Here is a 23,637-nt window from a genome sequence, read left to right on the forward strand (position 1 = left end):
AACATGAATACACAAATTCCGCTACATCCTTCTTCATACCTTGCCACCAAAACATCTTCCTTAAGTCTTGATACATTTTAGTAGCACCAGGATGAATACTCAGACCACTTCTATGCCCTTCCTCAAGAATCCTCTTTCTCAAATCCGCAACATCCGTAACACAAACTCGATCACGACACCTCATGATACCATTCTCATCAATCCGAAAGTCACCACCTTTGCCTTGATTAATCAATGTCATAACATCGACTAATTTCAAATCTGACTTCTGGCCTTCTCTAATCTCATCAAGAATGCCACACGTAAGCTTCAACATACCAAGCTTAACACACGAAGACGTCGCTTCACAAACTAAACCCAAATCTCTAAATTGCTCCAACAATTCAAACTCTCGAATCATCAACATAGACATGTGCAAAGACTTCCTACTCAATGCATCGGCTACAACATTCGCCTTTCCAGGATGGTAATTCAAACCAAAATCATAATCTTTCAAGAATTCCAACCATCTTCTTTGCCTCATATTCAATTCTTTCTGATCGAACAAGTACTTCAAACTCCTGTGATCACTAAACACATCAAATCTCGATCCAAACAAATAATGTCTCCAAAGCTTCAACACAAACACAACGGCGGCCAACTCTAAATCATGCATCGGATAATTCCTCTCATGAACTTTAAGTTTCCTTGAAGCATAAGCTACCACTTGCCCTTTTTGCATCAAAACACCTCACAAACCCAACAAAGAAGCATCACAATACACAACGAAAGGTTCTAACGGATTCGGTAAAATCAAAATAGGAGCCGTAGTCAATCTTCTCTTAAGCTCTTGAAAATTCGCTTCACACTGCGAAGTCCAAATGAAAGCTTGACCTTTCCTAGTCAACTGCGTCAACGGTAACGACAACTTAGAAAATCCTTCAATGAACTTCCTATAATAACCAGCCAAACCAAGGAAACTTCTAATCTCAGCAACAGACCTAGGAGCTTCCCATTGAGATACAACTTCAATCTTCGTAGGATCCACATAAATACCACCACTCGAAATCACATGCCCAAGAAAACTTACTTCATTCAACCAAAACTCACATTTAAAGAGTTTAGCAAACAACTTCTTCTCTTTCAACACCGATAGCACAACTTTCAAATGCTCGGCATGATCCTCTTCACTCTTAGAATAAATCAATATATCATCGATGAATACAACAACAAACTTATCCAGATAATCATGAAAAATTCTATTCATATACTCCATAAATACATCAGGTGCATTAGTCACACCAAAAGGCATCACGGAGTACTCATAGTGACCATACCTTGTCCGAAAAGCAGTCTTCTGAATATCCTCAGCCTTTACACGAATCTGATGATACCCAGACCTCAAATTAATCTTGCTAAATACACAAGCTCCAACCAGCTGATCCATCAGATCATCAATCCTCGGAAGTGGATACTTGATCTTAATCGTCACTTTGTTCAGTTGTCTATAATCAACACATAATCTCATAGAACCTTCTTTCTTCTTGACCAACAGAACATGTGCACCCCACGGAGACACACTAGGACGAATAAACTTCTTCTCAAGCAAGTCTTCAAGTTGACTCTTCAACTCTTCCAACTCAGAAGCAGACATTTTATAGGGAGCCATCGATACAGGACTAGTTCCAGGAACTAAATCAATCGAAAACTCAACCTCACGTTCCGGCGGTAAATCACTTATATCTTCCGGAAAAACCTCCGCAAACTCACAAACTATTGGCAATTCTTCAATCGTCCTCTTCTCACGAATATCCAAAGTTGCCAACAACACAAACAACTCGGCACCATCTTGCACCGATTCATCAACTTGCTTAGCAGACACAAACCAATCTTCCTTAGCACCAACCTCAGGAAAAATATCAGTCTTCTCAAAACAATTGATATACACCCGATTAAATTCTAACCAATTACTACCCAAAATCACATCAAGCTGCTCTAAAGGAAGACAAACTAAATCAATTCCAAAATCCCTACCAAAGATACTCAACGGAAAATTCAGACACACATAAGAAGGAGAAACAGAACCCATAGCAGGTGTATCAATAACCATACTTCTACGCATATCAGATAATATAAGATTCAATCTCTTAGCACAATCCAAAGAAATGAAAGAATGTGTTGCACCGGTATCAATAATGGCAATCAAATGGGTACCATTAATAAAGCACGTACCTTGGATTAGCCTATCATCGGTAGTGGCCTCCGCACCAGACAATGCAAACACTTTTCCCTTCGCTTGCTCCTTCTTCGGCTTATCACATTTGGTACTAATGTGACCTTTCTCCCCATAATTGTAACAAGTCACACTCGAACCAACTCCACACTTGTTTGCTTTGTGACCACTTTTGCCACACTTGAAACATGTCACAGAATCCTTACCATAATCAACAACACGATGACCTTTAACATCATATTTGAAACACTTAAGTGGAGTAGAAGATCCTCCCCCACTTGGCTTCTTGCCAAAACCAGATTGTTTCCTCTTGTCATCATACGGTCTCCCACGATCCTGATTTTTCCCTTTCAAACTCTTGTAGAAAGAAGCACTCTCCCTACTATCCTCATCATAAATCCGACTCTTGTTAACCAACTTCGCAAAACGAGTAATCTATTGGTAACCAATGGCCTTCTTGATATCATGTCTCAAGCCATTCACAAACTTCAAGCATTTAGATCTCTCAGCATTAGCAGTATTGTAATGAGGACAATACTTGATAAGCTCCTGAAATCTAGCAGCATATTCGGCAACAATACCATTTCCTTGCTTCAATTTAAGGAACTCCGCCTCTTTCTTCCCACGACAATCTTCTGGAAAATAGTTCTCCAAGAAGACATCACGGAAAAGAGCCCAAGTAACCTCAATGCCATCTTCTTCAAACCTCTGAAGAGTGTTGTTCCACCAATCTTCAGCTTCCCTCTCAAGCATATGAGTGTCAAACTGCACTTTCTAAGCATCAGTACAGTTCATGACTCTGAAGATCTTCTCAATTGCCTTCAGCCAAGCTTGAGATTTATCAGGTTCATGCTCACCCTCAAAGACAGGAGGATTGTTCGTCTGGAACCTCCCCAAAGCACGAAACTCATCATCATCTCCATTCCGGTTACCAGCATTCGCTTGAGGAATCTGACCAATGGAGCCAGCCAACATCCTCAATGCCTCAGCAATGGCATCATCATTTCTACCTGCAACCATCGTCCTAAGCAGCCCAAACAACCAGACAAACAATATCGATTGTGTCAGATACACAAAGCAAATACAACAGAATTAGAAAACCTTAACGACTATTGACCAACTGGTCGACCATGCTCTGATACCACTAATGTAACACCCCTTTTTATACCCCAAAATACTCAACATATAATCAAAGTGAATAAGCACGCATACAAACAAAAGGGCGTCACGTCGACGTTTCCAAAAAGTAAAAGCTTTCAAAAACCAACATCATTCATCATCAATATACAATACACCTGGTCATTTAAAATAACATATTTCAAATATCATGAATATACAAGAATATGCGTTCGCAGCGGAAAATAATGAATACTCATGTATTTCGTACAATGATTCATGTCCCATACCATGATCATCTCTCCATAATCTTCTAAAGATAAAATAAAACCATATCCAAATAAGATATGTATTAAATACTACTAATCTACCCAGTGTTACATGACCAGAGCATTGACTCACTACCTAGTTTCTAAACCAAAACACGGAAACTCTCCGACTAAATCTCGAGTGAGCTACCGTCCACTTACTTCAGCAATACTACTCTTGAGTATCTGCACGATGCCCATGTAAAGACAACATTCAAACAGAAGGGTGAGAATTCGAATCATTATGAAAAAGTATAATAGAGCACAATGATTAAATCAACAATTAAAGGAATTCATTACACCTTGTATAACCATGTAAATAATACTAATCAATGTCTATTTCATATGTTTCAAACGTACATCAAAACTCAAGGAGTATAATTATCACATAATCACATATTTTACCAAGTTATGTATCCAAACATCATCAAACTCAATTACCATATCTCATACACACATCACAATCACATCAATACATACATTCAATTATCACATAACTCTAATGTGACTCAATGCAAGACATGTGACTCTATGCATGTGGTACCGCTATGTGAACCCAACGTTTCGCCGTTTTTCCGATTCAATATCTAGAATCCAAGCCACGCTTCCGAACCGGACAAGATCAAAGCCACTACGCCTATTTCCAATTAAGGATCAACGTCTGCTACGCCTATTTCCATTAAAGGATCAACGTCTATTACCATGTGAACCCACAGTTTCACCGCTTCCACCATAAAGCCAACCATGCCATGAATGAATGTACAAATACCAACAACATATGAAATTAAGATCATCTCTACCATCTTAACATTCCGCATATCACCATAATTCAACTCTATAAATTATCCACCAATGGTACATATACACATTCATAACAAATACACCATTCACATATATAAGCTAATCATCAAATACACACACTTAGATTTTATTCCAAAATGGTTACGTCTTTTCAAAGTTCTCAATTTTTCCTTTTTCAACAGTGGTAATCGGTTAACACCTTTTGGGTAACCGGTTAACCCGAAAACAGAATACAATTTCTGGGCAAATTTTTAAGTAAGTAACCGGTTAACACTTTCCTGGTAATCGGTTAACATCGAAACAGATTCAACTTCTAGGCAGACTTTTTAGTAAGTAACCGGTTAACGCTATCATGGTAACCGGCTAACACGGGTTAAAATCAGAATTTTTCTTAACGGGAGACATGGTGCTACAGTAGAAAATACAAATTGGATTCTCAATCCATCCCTCAATTTCACCCATATATCAATTCCAAACACAATTAATCATCACAAATCAAAGATTTCTCATAAAAACCTAAAAATTTCAAAACCATAAAAATTAGGGATTTCGACCTAAACATATTTCTACCCATTGACCCAATCATACTAACTCATAATAATAAGGATTATCCCCCTTACCTCTTCAAATTTCTGGAACCCTAACTTCTCCCTTGTTCTTCCCATCTTCTCCTTACTTTTCCTCTTCTCTTTCTCTCTTGCCTTGAAATAACCAAGTGAGTGCTACTTCTCACTCTCCTCACTTCCTACTACCCTAGTATTATATTTGGGCTTAAGAAATGATACCTCTAATTTAAGTATTAGGCCCAATAAGACATAGTATTATAATATCTCTATTTAGTTCAAATAAATTAAACTAACACAATAAACACACCAAGTTAATTAATTCAATCAATTATTATACTACCTAACAACCAATTGATTAATACACCAAATAAATAAAATAAAATAGTATAATAATAATATAAGAAATAAATACTAAAAATCGGGTTGTTACACAATCAATAAAAGAAAGGAAAGGCAAATGAAGCTGGAATGACAACAAAGGTAGAAGAGACTACAACAATTCGACTAGTCGAAATCAGCGAGAAGGAAACTTATCGAATCAGAGAAAACCTTGGAACCAAGGCAACTAAAGAGGTGGTGCTGCAGGTAGAGGAAGAGGTGATGGTCAAAAGCCAGACAAAAGTTACATTCAGTGTTAAAATTGTCAAAAGCATGGTCATTATTCTAGTGATTGTCTAGAAAAGCAGAAAAATCAAGAAACTTATGCAAAGTTGGAGAAAAATGAAGAAGAATAGATGTTGTTGATGGTTACAACGAGAGATGAAGGGAGATTCAAGGATCATTGGTACTTGGACTCAGGATGCTCATCACACATGTCTGGAAGGAAAGGTTGGTTTGTCAACATACATCCCTCAATGAAGAACATTGTGAAATTTTCAAATGACAACACTCTAGCAGGTGAAGGTGTTAGTGATGTTCTGATTATGAGGAAAGATGGCAAGAGGTCAGTAATTTCAAATATGTTGTACATACCAGGCATGAAGAGCAATTTTCTCAGCATATGGCAATTAGTTGAAAAAACAAAAGGTGTCGATCAAAGACAAGATGATGAGAGTTCTTGACTCAAATGGAAGGTTGATCTTGAAGGCTCCAATGTCTCAGAATATAACCTTCAAAATTGAGCATAATATGATGGAGCATGAGTGCCTTGCAACAGCAGCCAACATAGATGAATGAATATGACATTATAGGCTTGGCCATCTCAATTTCAAAGACATCAGAGATTTAAAGAGAAGAAACATGGTTTCAGGATTACTAGAAATCGATATTCCAAATGAAGTGTGTGAATAATGTGTGAAGGCGAAGCAACACAAGAACAACTTCCGTAAATATGCAGGAAGCAGGTCGAAGGAAATTCTTGAAGTCATATAATCTGATGTATGTGGTTCTATCCAGGTGAATTCAATTGGAGGTAACATATACTTTGTTACATTCATAGATGATTTCAGTCGAAAACTGTGGGCTTACCTGATCAAGAAGAAAAGTGAAGTGATCGAGATATTTGCCAAGTTTAAATATATGGTCGAAAGACAAAGCAGTCGGAATCTCAAGATTCTGAGGACTGATGGTGGTAAAGAATATGTGTCAAAAGACTTTAACGCATCATGTGTGAAAGAAAGGATTGTGCGTCAGGTGGTGCCACCCTACACTCCACAGCAAAATGGAGTCGCAGAAGGGAAGAATAAAACCATCATGAATATGGTGAGAAATATGTTGAAAGGTAAGCATCTACCCAAAGAATTATGGGGAGAAGTTGTGTCGACTGCAACATATATCCTGAACAGATGTCCGACGAAGAAGCTAGAAGGAATCACGTCAAAAGAATATTGGTCTGGTGTTAAACCTAGCTTGAATCATATGAAGGTGTTTAGATCTATAATAATTAGACATGTGCGAGATCAATTGAGAAGAAAACTCGATGACAAGTCGAATCAGATGATCCTGATAGGATATCATTCGACTGAAGGATACAAGTTGTTCGACCCAATGAACAAGCAAGTGGTGATCAACATGGACGTCATCATATATGAGCTTAAGAAATGAGATTGGACTGAGAATGTTAAGAAGGATTCATTGATAATCTTATGTGATGAACTAACTAGTGAAATTGAAAGAGAAGTTCGACAAGAAGTCAGAGGTGAAGCAGACTTTAAAGATTAAGACATATGCCTACAAGGTTGCAAGAATGTGTGATTACATCAGATGATATGGTCAATGAAGAAGGTGAGTTGGTACACCATGCTTTCTACACAGATGTCGAACTAGTCAATGCAATTGAGGCATTGACAGATTCCAAGTGGAGGAAAGCAATGAACAAAGAACTGAACTCAATTGAAGTCACCAACACTTGGTCACTTATCAAATTTCCCCAAGACAAGAAGGAAATCGATGTGAAGTGGTTATAGAAGGTGAAGTTGAATCCCAAAGGAGAAGTGACTCGACACAAGGCGAGACTTGTGGCGAAAGGATTTTTTTCAGAAAGAAGGAATCGACTTCGACGAAGTTTTTGCACCTGTTACTAGGATCGAAACAATCAGGTTGGTTGTTGGTTGTTGGTCTAACCAACATGAACAACTAGCAGATGTGTCATATGGATGCGAAATATGCATACAATGCAGGTATGGAGAGTAGATTCATGCAGAAGCCAAAGGTATCACATCTAGCAGCGGTGAAGAGGATACTAAGGTATTTGAAAGGTGTAACACCCTATTTTCTACCCCAAATTACTTAACATATAATCAGAGTAAATAAGCACGCATATACACAAAAGGGCGTCACATCGACGTTTTCAAAAACTAAAAGCTTTCAAAAACCAAACCTCATTCATCATCAATATACAATACACCTGGTCATTTAAAATAACACATTTCACTTATCATGAATATTCAAGCATATGCGTTCGCAGCGGAAAATAACGAATATCCATGCATTTCATAAAATGATCCATGTCCCATACCATGATCACCTCTCAATAATCTCTTCAAGAAAACATGTTCACAATTCATAACATAAAACGTATCCAAATCAGATACGAGTTAAATACTACCAATCTACCCAGTGTTACATGACCAGATCATTGACTCACTACTTAGTCTCTAAACGAAGTACCGCAGCTCTCCAGCTAATCTCGAGTGAGCTACCGTCCACTTACTTCAGCGATACTACTCCCGAGTATCTGCGCGATACCCATGTAATGGTAACATTCAAACAGAAAGGGTGAGAATTCAAATCATTATGAAGAAGTATAATCAAGCACAATTATTAAACCAACAATTAAAGGAATTCATCACACTTCATATAACCATGTAAAAAATATTCATCAACATTTATTTCACCTGTTTCAAACATCCATCAAAGCTCAAGAAGTATAATATTCAACCCAATATTATATTCCCAAAAATACACATAACTACAATTATCACATAATCACATAATTTACCAAGTTATGTATCCAAACATCACCAAATTCAATTACCATATCTCATACACACATCACACTCACACCAATGCAAACATTCAATTATCACATAACTCTAATGTGACTCAATGCATGACATGTGACTCTATGCATGTGGTACCATCTACTACCACGCCTATTTCCAATTAAGGATCAACGTGTGCAACATCTACCACGCCTATTTCCAATTAAGGATCAACGTGTGCAACATCTACCACGCCTATTTCCAATTAAGGATCAACGTGTGCAACATCTACCACGCCTATTTCTAATTAAGGATCAACGTGTGCAACATCTACCACGCCTATTTCCAATTAAGGATCAACGTGTGCAACCATGTGAACCCACAGTCTCACCGCTTCCACTATGAAGCCGACCATGCCATGAATGAATGTACAAATACCAATACATAAGCAATTAAGATCATCTCTACCATCTTAACATTACACATATCACCATAATTCAACTCTATGAATTATCCATCAATGGTACATATACACATTCATAACAAATACACCATTCATAAATCCACCAATGGTACATATACACATTCATAAAAAACACACCATTCACATAATATCTATTAGAGTCACCTTTCTAATGCTTTAAACCCCAATCCAAAATGATTCACGAGTTGAAAGTTATGAATAAAATCGTGCACGAAGGCGTTACTAAAAAGTTGTTGTTTTCTAAATTTTCCAACATAATTTTCATCTTCTTCAACCCCAAAAACGTCCATGAAATAATCTCTAAAATTATTTTATTCCTGAAACAAAGTTATAGCTTTCTTTTTCAGCTATCCAACGCTTCAAACGACACTCAATTTGGACTTACGGATCAAACGTTATGATCAAAACAATTTCGACAATAAAACAAAAAAAAGGGCCGCGATTGTGACGAACAGCATGCAGAATTTGCTGCGGTTTTCATCGTTAGAGGACTTCTGGACCTCCGATTTCGATTCCGTAAAAAGCCAAACATTCAGAAAATTATAACTCACACAATACTCCAAATATATAACGTTAATTTGCAGTTTTAACACAATCAATCACCACAATCAAGCATAATCATCACACTTAATAATTTCAAACAGCCATACAAAATTAGGGATTTAAACCTAAACATATATCTACCCATTAACCCAATCATACTAACCCATAATGATAAGGATTCCCCCCTTACCTCTTCAATTTTCTAGAAACCCTAGTTCTTCTCTTTACTTTTCCTCTCCTCTTTCTCTATTGCCTTCAATGATCAAATGAATCCTAATTCTCACTCTCCTTACCTCTTACTATTTATATTAGTATTCTATTTGGGCTTAAAGAGTGATACCTCTAGTTTAATTAATAGGCCCAATAAGACCTAATATTTAAATATTTCTAATTAGTTAAATTAAATTAAACTAACACAATATACCCACCAAGTTAATTAATTCAATTATATCTCATATCAACTAAATAATTAATTAACACACCAAATTAATTAATATAATCAATCATACTACCTAACAACCAATTAATTAATTAACACTTCACATACTTAAATTAAACTATAATAATAATAGTATAATAAATAAATACTAAAATTGGGTTGTTACAACTCTCCCCCACTTAACAGATTTTCGTCCTCGAAAATTCACCTCAAACGAACAACTCCGGATACGATTCCCTCATCTTATCCTCGAGTTCCCAAGTAATATTGCCATTGGCGACTCCGCCCCATATCACCTTCACCAAAACAATTTCCTTACCACGAAGCTTCTTTGCTTCTCGATCTTCTCTAATCTCGTCAAGAATGCCACACGTAAGCTTCAACATACCAAGCTTAACACACGAAGACGTCGCTTCATAAACCAATCTTCCTTAGCACTAACCTCAGAAAAATAATCGTCTTCTCGAAACGGTTAACTAGCCAACACTGCACTCTCGTATGCAACAACATAATGTCCAAGCTCGATACAATTGGAACATCCAAGAGAAGCAGACGCTCCTCCCCCACTTATTTCATTCCCAACCTGCCAATGGAAAATAAAACAAGCATCGACAGTGTTCTCACACACATGTCGCATACTAGGGAACAAACCTAATTAAACAACCTGGTCGGACGGACCGACCTGCTCTGATACCACTAAGGTATCAGACAAACAGTATCGATCGTGTCAGATACACGAATCAAATACAACGGGATGGAAAACCCTAACGACTATTGACCAACTGGTCGACCATGCTCTGATACCACTATTGTAACACCCCTTTTCTATCCCAAATTACTTAACATATAATCAGAGTAAATAAACACGCATATACACAAAAGGGCGTCACATCGACGTTTTCAAAAACTAAAAGCTTTCAAAAACCAAACCTCATTCATCATCAATATACAATACACCTGGTCATTTAAAATAACACATTTCACTTATCATGAATATTCAAGCATATGCGTTCCCAGCGGAAAATAACGAATATCCATGCATTTCATAAAATGATCCATGTCCCATATCACGATCACCTCTCAATAATCTCTTCAAGAAAACATGTTCACAATTCATAACATAAAACGTATCCAAATCAGATACGAGTTAAATACTACCAATCTACCCAGTGTTACATGACCAGAGCATTGACTCACTACTTAGTCTCTAAACGAAGTACCGCAGCTCTCTAGCTAATCTCGAGTGAGCTACCGTCCACTTACTTCAGCGATACTACTCCCGAGTATCTGCGCGATACCCATGTAAAGGTAACATTCAAACAGAAAGGGTGAGAATTCAAATCATTATGAAGAAGTATAATCAAGCACAATGATTAAATCAACAATTAAAGGAATTCATCACACTTCATATAACCATGTAAATAATATTCATCAACATCTATTTCACCTGTTTCAAACATCCATCAAAGCTCAAGAAGTATAATATTCAACCCAATATTATATTCCCAAAAATACACATAACTACAATTATCACATAATCACATAATTTACCAAGTTATGTATCCAAACATCACCAAATTCAATTACCATATCTCATACACACGTCACACTCACACTAATGCAAACATTCAATTATCACATAACTCTAATGTGACTCAATGCATGACATGTGACTCTATGCATGTGGTACCATCTACTACCACGCCTATTTCCAATTAAGGATCAACGTGTGCAACATCTACCACGCCTATTTCCAATTAAGGATCAACGTGTGCAACATCTACCACGCCTATTTCCAATTAAGGATCAACGTGTGCAACATCTACCACGCCTATTTCCAATTAAGGATCAACGTGTGCAACATCTACCACGCCTATTTCCAATTAAGGATCAACGTGTGCAACCATGTGAACCCACAGTTTCACCGCTTCCACTATGAAGCCGACCATGCCATGAATGAATGTACAAATACCAATACATATGCAATTAAGATCATCTCTACCATCTTAACATTACACATATCACCATAATTCAACTCTATGAATTACCCACCAATGGTACATGTACACATTCATAATAAATACACCATTCACAAATCCACCAATGATACATATACACATTCATAACAAATACACCATTCACATAATATCTATTAGAGTCACCTTTCTAATGTTTTAAACCCCAACCCAAAATGATTCACGAGTTGAAAGTTATGAATAAAACCGTGCACGAAGGCGTTACTAAAAAGTTGTTGTTTTCTAAATTTTCCAACATAATTTTCATCTTCTTCATCCCCAAAAACGTCCATGAAATAATCTCCAAAATTATTTTACTCCTGAAACAAAGTTATAGTCTTCTTTTTCAGCTATCCAACGCTTCAAACGGCACTCAATTTGGATTTACGGATCAAAAGTTATGATCAAAACAATTTCGACAATAAAACAAAAAAAAGGGCCGCGATTGTGACGGACAACATGCAGAATTTTCTGCGGTTTTCATCGTTGGAGGACTTTCGGACCTCCGATTTCGATTCCGTAAAAAGCCAAACATTCAGAAAATTATAACTCACACAATACTCTAAATATATAACGTTAATTTGCAGTTTTAACACAATCAATCACCACAATCAAGCATAATCATCACACTTAACAATTTCAAACAACCATACAAAATTAGGGATTTTAACCTAAACATATATCTACCCATTGACCCTATCATACTAACCCATAATAATAAGGATTCCCCCTTACCTCTTTAATTTTTTGGAAACCCTAGCTCTTCTCTTTACTTTTCCTTTCCTCTTTCTCTATTGCCTTCAATGATCAAATGAATCCTAATTCTCACTCTCCTTACCTCTTACTATTTATATTAGTATTCTATTTGGGCTTAAAGAGTGATACCTCTAGTTTAATTAATATGCCCGATAAGACCTAATATTTAAATATCTCTAATTAGTTAAATTAAATTAAACTATCACAATATACCCACCAAGTTAATTAATTCAATTATATCTCATATCAACTAAATAATTAATTAATACACCAAATTAATTAATATAATCAATCATACTACCTAACAACCAATTAATTAATTACCACTCCACATAATTAAATTAAACTATAATAATAATAGTATAATAAATAAATACTAAAATTGGGTTGTTACAAAAGAAACTCTCAATTATGGCATTTTGTTTCCTGCAACTGATGAAGGAAAAGAATGCAAACTAGTGGGATACACAGACTCAAGTTGGTGTAATGATGTTGAGGATCGGAAATCCACAATTGGCTATGTGTTTATGCTAGGTGGCGCACTAGTTGCTTGGAGTTCGAGAAAGGAGCCAGTATTGGCATTATCGTCGTGCGAAGCAGAATACATAACTATTTTCCTTTGTGCATGTCAAGCAACGTGGATGGTAAATATGGTCAAAGAGATAATAACGAAGAGTCATGGAGCAATTACCATGAAGATCAACAACATGTCAGCTATCAATCTGGAGAAGAATCCGATAGCACATAGTTGAAGCAAGCACATCGAAATGAGGTTCCATTATCTTTGAGAGCAGGTAGCAGATGAGAAGATGAATGTGGAACACTGCAGAACTGAGAATCAGATTGCAGACATCATCACGAAGGGAGTGCATGTCGAAGTGTTCAAAAGACTAAGAGCTATGATGAATGTAGATAGCTTAGACACAATGAATTAGATAGTGCGTTGAATTATAATTCCTTGTGTCGAAACAGGTTGCTCGACAGAAGAAAGGAAGTGTTGAATCACCTAGTGTGTCAAGATGTATTAATGTGTCAAAGTGTCGAAGCATGTTACTTCACATATGATTTTGACTTAGGCCTATTTTTAGTAGTGTTAACTATTTTGAGCTTTTATAATTTTAAGCTTTGCCTTAGGGAGTAAGCTAACCTAAATCTATAAATAGAAGGTGTAACTCTTATTCTTGTAAGAGAGAATAAATAACATTGTATTCACAGAATTTTACAGTTGCAAAGTGAATAAAGAAGTTTTCCACATATTGTGGGCAGAGAGAAACTCTGCAGAGAATATTCTTCTTCTTATCCATCGTTCTTTCTTTTCTTTCTTAATTGTTCTTTTCTTCTTAATTGTCATTGTATGCGTGATAACAATCTTGTTCATCAAGATTGATAGAAATTCTGTATAGATTGTAGTTGATTTCTCATATCTTAAACTCATCTTAAGTCATTATGAACTCATAAAAGTAACAACACGAAAATAAGCTAGTCATAATAATTTAAGAAGGATTTACCTCCAATTATATAGAAAATACAAAACCTTATATTACAAATGTTATTTCATGTTCTTAATCCCTATAAATTATAATTACAACTATGAGATTGTTTATTAAAAAATATCATAGGTATATATATATATATATATATATATATATATATATATATATATATATATATATATATATATATATATATATATATATATATATATATATATATATATATATATATATATATATATATATATATATATATATATATATATATATATATATATATATATATATATATATATATATATATATATATATATATATATATTCTCTCTCTCTCTCTCTCTATATATATATATATATATATATATATATATATATATATATATATAGAGAGAGAGAGAGAGAGAGAGAGAGAGAGAGAGAGAGAGAGAGAGAGAGAGAGAGAGAGAGAGAGAGAGAGAGAGAGAGAGAGAGAGAGGAGAGAGAGAGAGAGAGAGAGAGAGAAGAGAGAGAGAGAGAGAGAGAGAGAGAGAGAGAAGAGAGAGAGAGAGAGAGAGAGAGAGAGAGAGAGAGAGAGAGAGAGATTAATTGTTATACACTGTCAATGTAAAAAGTTTTACACTATCAATGCATCAGAATCATCTGTTTGTATTACTTTTTAAATGTTTAAAATGAAAGTCAAACCTTTTAAATATATCAATGTTTAAAATGAAAGTCAAACATTTTAAATATGAGATTAATTATTATACACTGTTAGTGTAAAAAGATTTACACAGTCGATTTATCACCATCATCCGTTTGCATTACTTTATAGGTTTTTAAAATAAAAGTCAAACTTATTTCAATATCAAACGTTTCAGATTAACTGACGGTGAAAAATTATTTTACATTGTCAATGTATTTTAATTAAATCCTTTAAATATATTAATGATTGTGATTAACTGACAGTGTAAAAAATCTTTACACTGTCAGTATATATATATATATATATATATATATATATATATATATATATATATATATATATATAATATGTTGTAATGCAAATTAGCAAACAATTGCTAGTCGTAATTACTACTCGTATACAATTTTGTTTGACCAAATACCTATGCCACAAGACAAATACTATACGCAGTAAATCTTTAGCTTTTTAAGGTGATCTTTGTTTGGGGTGACGTGCAAAACAAGGGGTCGCACACGGAAGAAAAACAACAAGAAGACGTGGGCGGGCGGGACTAGAGTCCAAATCTGTGGGGCACCTTGGAAAATTGAAACCATCCATCACAACATCTTTTAACCATAGTTAAATAGGTAAGGTAAGACCAATCGTTTAAGATTTTTATTATAAAAATTATAATAATATTATTATAAAATATTACATTTTTATTTATTTAAAATGATTATCATTTAAGATTTTTATTATAAAACTATAATAATATTATTATAAAATATTACATTTTTATTAAATTAACATTATAAATATATTAAAAATATATATATAATAATACCTAAAATATACAATTAGAAAAATAATAATTATTTTCTATATTAAAAAATAAAAACAAATATTTATTTTTTTAAAAAAATTATTTATTAAAACAAGATATATTCAATAAATCTATAGATTTTGTAAAAACTAAATAAAATTATAGACAATATTTTACTACGACAAGACTAAAAAATCCATATTTTAATACCTACTATTTTTTATAAAAAGAGAAATGGTATTCCAACACCAAAATCTACCATTACAACGGTCTTTGACTTTTCACTGTGAAATATTATAATAATATATAAAAAATGTTATTTTTTTTATTTTTAAATTAGATAATGTGATATAAAATTATGTGATTTATCAATTTTATAATTTTATTAATTAATTTTTTATATTATATTAATCAACTTTGATGATTCTTCAAAATTTATTTTGACAACTGAATATTTAACCAATTTTATAATTTATTTATTAATTTTTTATTTTTTATTAACTAATTTTGGTGTACTAATAGAAATTATTTTTAATTATTATTTTATTAATTAATTTTTTACATTTTATTAATCAATTCTATTTTATTATTTTAAAAACACGTTATTCATATACTGCATTATTTATAATTTATTTTTATTTAAAAAAAATATTATTCACTATATAAATAGGGTTCAGTATATACGAGTTATGTATTTGGTGTAAGATATGATATATGAATAACATAACTGTAAATCTATTTTTATAAAATGTTTTTAATTACAATATAAATAGAAAAACAAATCCTATTTTTTTTAAATTAGTAAAAAATTAATTATTAATACTAAATCGTAACACAGCTCTATTTAATCTATATTGAATTCAAATATATTAATTAGTTACTAAATTAAAAAAATAAAATTATTTTATAATATAAATTGGAATTTAGAAATATTTGACGAAAAAAGACAGTGGGTGATACACGTGTTTGGTTTTGACGCATAATGGTAATGACGTCGAGGAGGAGAAGAAATGTTTATCGGACAAAAAAACGTAATATTCGGTTGTGAAAGTGGCATTTTAATCGTGAAAATAGTGCTTGGGAATGAAATGAGGGTGACTTTATGATTAGATTTAGACATGATTCAACCCAACCTCCAAATAAAGAAAAGAAATAAAATATATCTAACCCAAAATTCAAAATCCAGGGGACGTAACAACAAGCGAATATTCCACCCTTAGTCTCAGTGGGCAGTGGCAAGTTTGGTAATTAAATACAACAATTCTAACTTGTTCTTCTAACCCAACCCTCCATAGTAGTAGTAGTTGGCAAAGAAAGAAAAGCTGTTTTCAAAACGCTAAAGCAGGTAGGTATATATCTGTGTATAAATCATTCTTCTAACTTGTTATTATATTTATCTCTTCTCTTCTCTTGCATGTAGCATTCTAACAGAAGAGAAAAAAAAATAGATCTATCAATCGGTGGAATTAGAAATGTCGAACATAGACATTGAAGGGATCATGAACCAACTACCTAATGATTCCCGTCTTCCTAAGACCAAAATCGTCTGTACTTTGGGTCCTGCTTCCAGATCTGTTGAAATGATCCAGAAGCTTCTTAAAGCTGGCATGAATGTTGCTCGTTTCAATTTCTCTCATGGAACTCATGAATATCATCAAGAAACCCTCAACAATCTCAAGTCTGCTATGCAATCCACCGGTATTCTCTGCGCCGTCATGCTCGACACCAAGGTTCGTCAAACTCAATTTTCTACTGTTCTGTTGTTCTGATTCTATTATATGTTTGTTCGTTAATCTATGGAATTATGCTGGCAGGGGCCTGAGATTCGGACTGGCTTTCTGGTAGATGGGAAACCTATTCAGCTCAAAGAAGGACAGGAAATCACAATAACTACTGATTATGATATTAAGGGTGATCCGGAGACGATATCCATGAGTTACAAGAAACTGCCGGTTCATTTGAAGCCTGGAAATACTATACTATGCTCTGATGGAACGATCACTCTTACTGTTTTGTCTTGTGATCAAGATGCCGGTACGGTTAGATGTCGCTGTGAAAACACAGCAATGCTGGGTGAGAGGAAAAATGTCAATCTTCCTGGTGTTGTGGTGGATCTTCCCACTCTTACTGACAAGGATAAGGAAGATATTCTTGAATGGGGTGTCCCTAACAATATTGATATGATTGCTCTTTCATTTGTTCGTAAGGGTTCGGATCTTGTTAATGTCCGCAGGGTTTTGGGGCCACATGCAAAGCATATTAAGTTGATGTCAAAGGTAGTGTTTTTATTGCATTGTTCTGCAACTTTGATAATAGAAATGATTATCATTATTCATTTGTTTGTGTTTGTGCTATGTAAGATGATGTGGAAAGAAAGCGATGATTTTTGCTTGTGCTATATTATAAATGATTACGGATTTATGTTTTTAATTAATGATTTTGTGGAATTTCATTTCAAGGTTGAGAATCAGGAGGGAGTCATGAACTTTGACGAAATCCTGCGTGAAACGGATGCATTCATGGTGGCGCGTGGTGATCTTGGAATGGAGATCCCGGTTGAGAAGATATTTCTGGCACAGAAAATGATGATATATAAGTGTAATCTTGCTGGCAAGCCTGTGGTGACTGCCACCCAGATGCTTGAATCCATGATCAAGTCTCCTCGGCCAACACGAGCTGAAGCAACCGATGTAGCCAATGCGGTTCTTGATGGAACAGATTGTGTTATGCTTAGTGGTGAAAGTGCTGCTGGATCTTACCCTGAACTTGCTGTGAAAATCATGGCTCGCATTTGTATTGAAGCGGAATCATCCCTTGACTATGGTGCTATCTTCAAAGAGATGATAAGGTCTACTCCATTGCCAATGAGTCCATTGGAAAGTCTTGCATCATCGGCTGTACGAACAGCCAACAAGGCCAGAGCAAAACTCATTGTCGTGCTGACACGAGGTGGGAGCACAGCCAAGTTAGTTGCCAAGTATAGGCCAGCAGTTCCAATCCTGTCCGTGGTAGTTCCAGTTTTGACAACGGACTCATTTGATTGGACCTGCAGTGACGAGTCACCAGCAAGGCACAGCTTAATATACAGAGGGTTGATTCCTATTTTGGCAGAAGGATCTGCGAGAGCTACTGATGCAGAATCTACAGATGCTATTCTGGAAGCTTCCCTCAAGTCAGCAACACAAAAGGGGCTTTGTAAACCTGGTGATGCAGTTGTTGCTCTTCATCGTATTGGAGCTGCTTCTGTCATAAAGATCTGCATTGTGAAGTGATGCACAATGTGTTTTTTGCCTGCCTTAGATTCAGGAAGGGCTATGTTATGTTTCAGCTTTTGTGCTCTAATTAAGTTAAACTCTGCTGTTTGTCTACAGTATAATGGAGGATTTAGCTATTAGCAGGATTTGGTGTTTTCTATAATATTGCAGAGTATTTCTGGTTTTGGATGAGATTCTCATGAAAATAACATGCATTTAAACATAATAATTTAACTAGCTGGATAACTGTGTTCCATAATGATATTAATCGACAAATCTATCGATTTGTAATTTTAGTGTTTTTGAAATTTACTAATAATTTAACGTTGTGTTGACATGAAAAATGAATTAGTGGGTTTTAAACTACATTGACATTACTGCATCATATGGTCACACTTCATCTCAGCGTCTCACTTGTCACAAACTCTGTAAAATTCAGCCCAATACCAAATTTATTAACCTTAATAAATAAATTGGTGGTCTTTTTTCTTACACAAAATAATTAGTGGACCTAAATTTTAGACTTAAGAATTGGAGACTAAATTTATGAATTAATAAAAATAGAGGAAACATTACTATTTTTGGGTCGATGATAAGGGTCCACGACCGACCATTTAGAAAAAGATGCAGTTTGTTTAGAACATTCTCAATACACGAGAGCTAGTTTGTTTAGAACATTCTCAATACATACTCAATACACGAGAGCTAGTTTGTTTAGAACATTCTCAATACATAGTAGAACTCTCTATTATACACGAGAGCTAGTTTGTTTAGAACATTCTCAATACATAGTAGAACTCTCTATTATAAATAGAAAGTACATCAGTTTCAGGTATACAATATCAAATTCAATTTTAATTCACTATTCTCTTTCACATATTGATTCGAGCATTGGAGTGGTAATCTTGCAGGCCAACCCCTTTCACCACCGTATTAGAAGCTCAGGTCTGTCATAATCCTCTGTAACCACCGATTCTTACTCCAGGTTCGACTTTTGATTCCCGCATTTTCCACGATTGCACATCCACTCCTCGATTCATCAATTCGAAACCTATGTAGTTTATTAGATCAAGAGTTCTCGTAATCGAATACGAAGATTCATTACGTTTGATCTGATCACATACCATATCAACTTTGATTTCTTGAATTTCTAGATTTCTCACTTCCATACTTCTCACTAATGGTTGAATCTCTAGCTACTTGTTCTACTGCACTACATGAAGTTGTTGTTGTCGCTAAAGCAATCATCAATCAACCTCCTTTGTCCCCTCCTCAAGGCGTTGGAGGTAAAGTATCAGACACTCCGTTGCATATAGATCTGCTCCAAGTTCCTCAGATAGCTAGATCTTCACTAGCACCTCAAATCAGACCAGTGATATCACCTCCCGCTTCACAACCAGAAGCCTTGTCTGGTTTCTAACTACTCCGGACCAACCTCGGGATACAAGGCGCCAATGAACCGCTGAACAATATGTTCAACATCGTTTGGCAGTAGAATTTATATGAATTGAAGCGAGTTTACTTCGTCTAGAAGAAAGCCTGCACAACGCGCCTCTACGAGGAAACATCGCAAAAGGCTATGTCAAAGAGAATGCAAGCCATTGTCCCTGAGCCAATTGTAACACCCGAATTTAATTAGATTATTTAATTGAATTGAATTGAATTGAATTGAATTATTTAAATTAATTTATATATTTTTTATTTGGATAATTGATGATTATATGTGTCTTGGTGGGTATTGGAGAGAGTTAAGGGAGTTGTAGAAATTAATTGGATTAATTTTAATTAATCTAATTGAGAGGAATGATTAAAAATAATTTTATTGGGAGGAAATTTAGATTTAAAATAAAAATTAGATAGTTGTAGAAAAATAAGAGAAATAATAGAATTTGGTGGAGAATTGAGATATTAGAATTTAAAATTAAAATAAAATAAATTAGAGTTAGTAAGTGGAGTAGGTGTAATATAGGGAATATGAGAGTAAGTTGGGGGTAAAGGACGTTTAACATGATGAAAGGGAATTAGGTTTTGGTTTAAATAGAAATAGTGAGAGTTGAAACTTTTTACGGTACATGAAAACAATTTGAAATTGAGAGGCAAAAGGCAAAGTGAGAAAGAGTGAGAACAAGGGTTTTAGAAAGAAAATCACCATAGCCAAAGCTAAGAGATTGCTGAAAAATCAGGTAAGAGCTGAAATTACTCTACTATGGGTGTATATTATAAAAAGGGTAGAGAGAGATTCTCACTTCCTCTAGGTTTTTCTTTAATTCTGCCATTGATGTCGTTTATATGTGTTCTTGATGTAAGTTATGCAAATTATGCAAATTATTGTGATTGATTTATTAATCGGTGTAATATAATATGTTTTTAAAGTTATGAAATTGATATATGCTGTTAAATTCATGATATAATGTGTTTGGATGTTGGAATATGAATTGGTATGAAGCATGAGGGTTAGGGACCGAAGAAGATGAAGTTAAACGTGAGATTTTTGAAAAAATTGCAGATGCCAATCGATTGATGCACGCGAAGTTTTAGCAAAAAATGAAACTAAAACTAATGTTAATAGATTAATTCCTAGAATCAATCGATTGTTCTCTCTCAAATTGGGTGAAAAACCTTGGCATAAAGTTTTTTCAATCGATATACCCACCCTTGCAATCGATTAACACCATGAAAAATTGTGAAAATTTACTGAACAGGAAGTTAGCTGAAACCTATTATTTTCTCCGATCATTTTTGCCATAACTTTAGTTCTAGAACACCAAATGAGGTGCAGTTTAAGCATTGGAAATTTAACGCATATCTCTACCCCATGGTGATATATTAAGAGGCTAGATAGATACTGGAATATGTAAAATTTAATTATTTTACTTATTGCATAATGGTTGACGGTAAAGAACGAACGATTAATCGTTGTAAATGAATGAATGATGAAGTGATCATAAGATGAATTGATATGATTAGGTGCTATATGGATGTTGTCATACGGTGAACTGGACTTTTTGTGGTTTTAATCGCAATGTCGCGGTTAGCAAGAGTCGCCACCGACTTTTCTTTTATCCAATAAGGAAAGGTGGAAAAGAACAGGAAAGACCTTAATTTAGATTTTGGGTTCGGGAGGTACATTATACAAAGGGAAGGTGTTAGCACCCTTTGTATCCATGGTTATCCATGGGCTCTTAATTGCTCGATCACTTATATTATTTTTGTCTAAAAAAGTGTTTGTGAATTGTTTGGAAAATTGTTTTGAAAAGAGAATTTAACTTTGTAATGATTCTTGTATGAATGTATACAAAGTGATTATCTCGTTTAGTTTTGAAAATTGTTTAGAAAAATATAACTCGGTAATGATTCTAGTATGAATGTATACCAAGTGGTGATTTTCTGAAGGTATTTTGAAAGGTGTGAGGTGTGAAAGAATGTTTTAGGTTGTGAGCCAGCAATTAAGAGTTATACCGACCCAAGGTCTTTATGAGTATTTCCTATCCTTATGAGGGTAAAACTGTCCTTATTATTGAGAAATAAGTAGTTTTATCCTTTGGATGTAAAAGGGTCATCGTAGGGTCATCGATTGGTCATTGAAGGCAACAGTTACGAGGATACCTTAGCATTCGAAGGGACTATCATCTTTTAACCGTAGGCAACATCGGAGGGTCATCGAGGGACAAAGTTGTATATTCGAAGGCAACATCCGAGGGACTATAATTTATTTTATGATGATTTAACCGAAGGGTCTTTGCTAAGGGTATCCCCACGTTCGCGGGACATGACCGTAATATCGTAATCGTAAGGCAACAAAGAGAGGTCCAAGATCACTTATTCAAAGGCAAAGTTTTACAATTAATTATATAATTAGGATGAAACTCCACATTAAAATTATTAAAAATAATATATTAAAAAATTAATACATTAGAAATTAATACATTAAAAATTAATTTAGGGTGAAACTCCACAAGGGTATCCCACAAATAAAGTGGAATACCTAGCCAATAACCTTTTCCTGGGATATGTGAACCTTTACGAAACTCAAAAAAAGAAACATGTCAGAACACCAAACCAGGGTGCAATCGAAGATTACACCGGAGAAATATCACAACAATAAATAGAATAGGATGAATAATGCATGGCTATGATAAAAACATAAAAAAACAGACTAGAAGAATCAGGTACTGTCTCGTTCGCCTCTGCCTCGCCTAGCGAAGGCCATGGATTTTGAATTTGAAAACAGCCCCATGTTAGGAACTTTGAATTTTATGGCATTTTATCACAGGAATAACATGGTCAAACATTCAGGGTATTCAGGCATATTTAAATTCTCATACGAAAGCAAATTATATATCAACATTTAATCATGATGCATTATATATGTAGATATGGCCAATTGAAAGTATAAACAATAGAGATACGCAAACCTGTTTGCCAATTCAAGGTTGAAGGGATTGACCACTTGTAGTATCGGAATAAGTTAGGCAGCGGGAATTGGACGGCGATGGCTTCGGTGCAGATGGGCTGCCTTCAGGGTTTCTTTACTCTGAATTCTCCGGGTAGGCAGGGTTCCTATGCCAAAGTTTCTATCCGTCCTTCTCTGTTCTCTCTCTTTCTTTTTCCTCAAGGTTTTGTTCCAAGGAAACCTCAGAGTGTTTTGCTTCTCTTCCTTCTTTCTCCAGTGAATCTCCCAGTGTAAACTCCAAGTCTAACTCCCCTACTGAAACTTCAGTATTTATAGACTAATTTCGTGGGT

At 34.8% G+C, this 23,637-nt stretch overlaps 1 protein-coding gene across 1 annotated transcript; it reads left to right on the plus strand.

Annotated features, from left to right (window-relative positions):
- The first annotated feature begins 16,724 nt into the window (after positions 1–16,724).
- LOC127118716 (pyruvate kinase, cytosolic isozyme) lies at positions 16,725–19,078 on the plus strand. Its single transcript, XM_051048976.1, has 4 exons — positions 16,725–16,984; positions 17,060–17,369; positions 17,454–17,915; positions 18,099–19,078. The coding sequence occupies exons 2-4, from the start codon at positions 17,112–17,114 to the stop codon at positions 18,909–18,911; spliced, it is 1,533 nt and encodes a 510-aa protein (XP_050904933.1). The 5' UTR covers positions 16,725–16,984; positions 17,060–17,111; the 3' UTR covers positions 18,912–19,078.
- The last annotated feature ends 4,559 nt before the right edge of the window (positions 19,079–23,637 follow it).

This window comes from Lathyrus oleraceus, chromosome 1 (assembly GCF_024323335.1).
Source record: "Lathyrus oleraceus cultivar Zhongwan6 chromosome 1, CAAS_Psat_ZW6_1.0, whole genome shotgun sequence".
In the NCBI taxonomy this organism is placed as follows: Eukaryota; Viridiplantae; Streptophyta; class Magnoliopsida; order Fabales; family Fabaceae; genus Lathyrus; species Lathyrus oleraceus.

Bases quoted from the DNA above. Each gene is read 5' to 3' on its own strand.
- LOC127118716 (XM_051048976.1), top strand. From the start codon at position 17,112: ATGTCGAACATAGACATTGAAGGGATCATGAACCAACTACCTAATGAT. The intron at 17,370-17,453 runs GTTCGTCAAACT...TTATGCTGGCAG, and splicing joins CCGTCATGCTCGACACCAAG to GGGCCTGAGATTCGGACTGG. The intron at 17,916-18,098 runs GTAGTGTTTTTA...TTTCATTTCAAG, and splicing joins ATATTAAGTTGATGTCAAAG to GTTGAGAATCAGGAGGGAGT.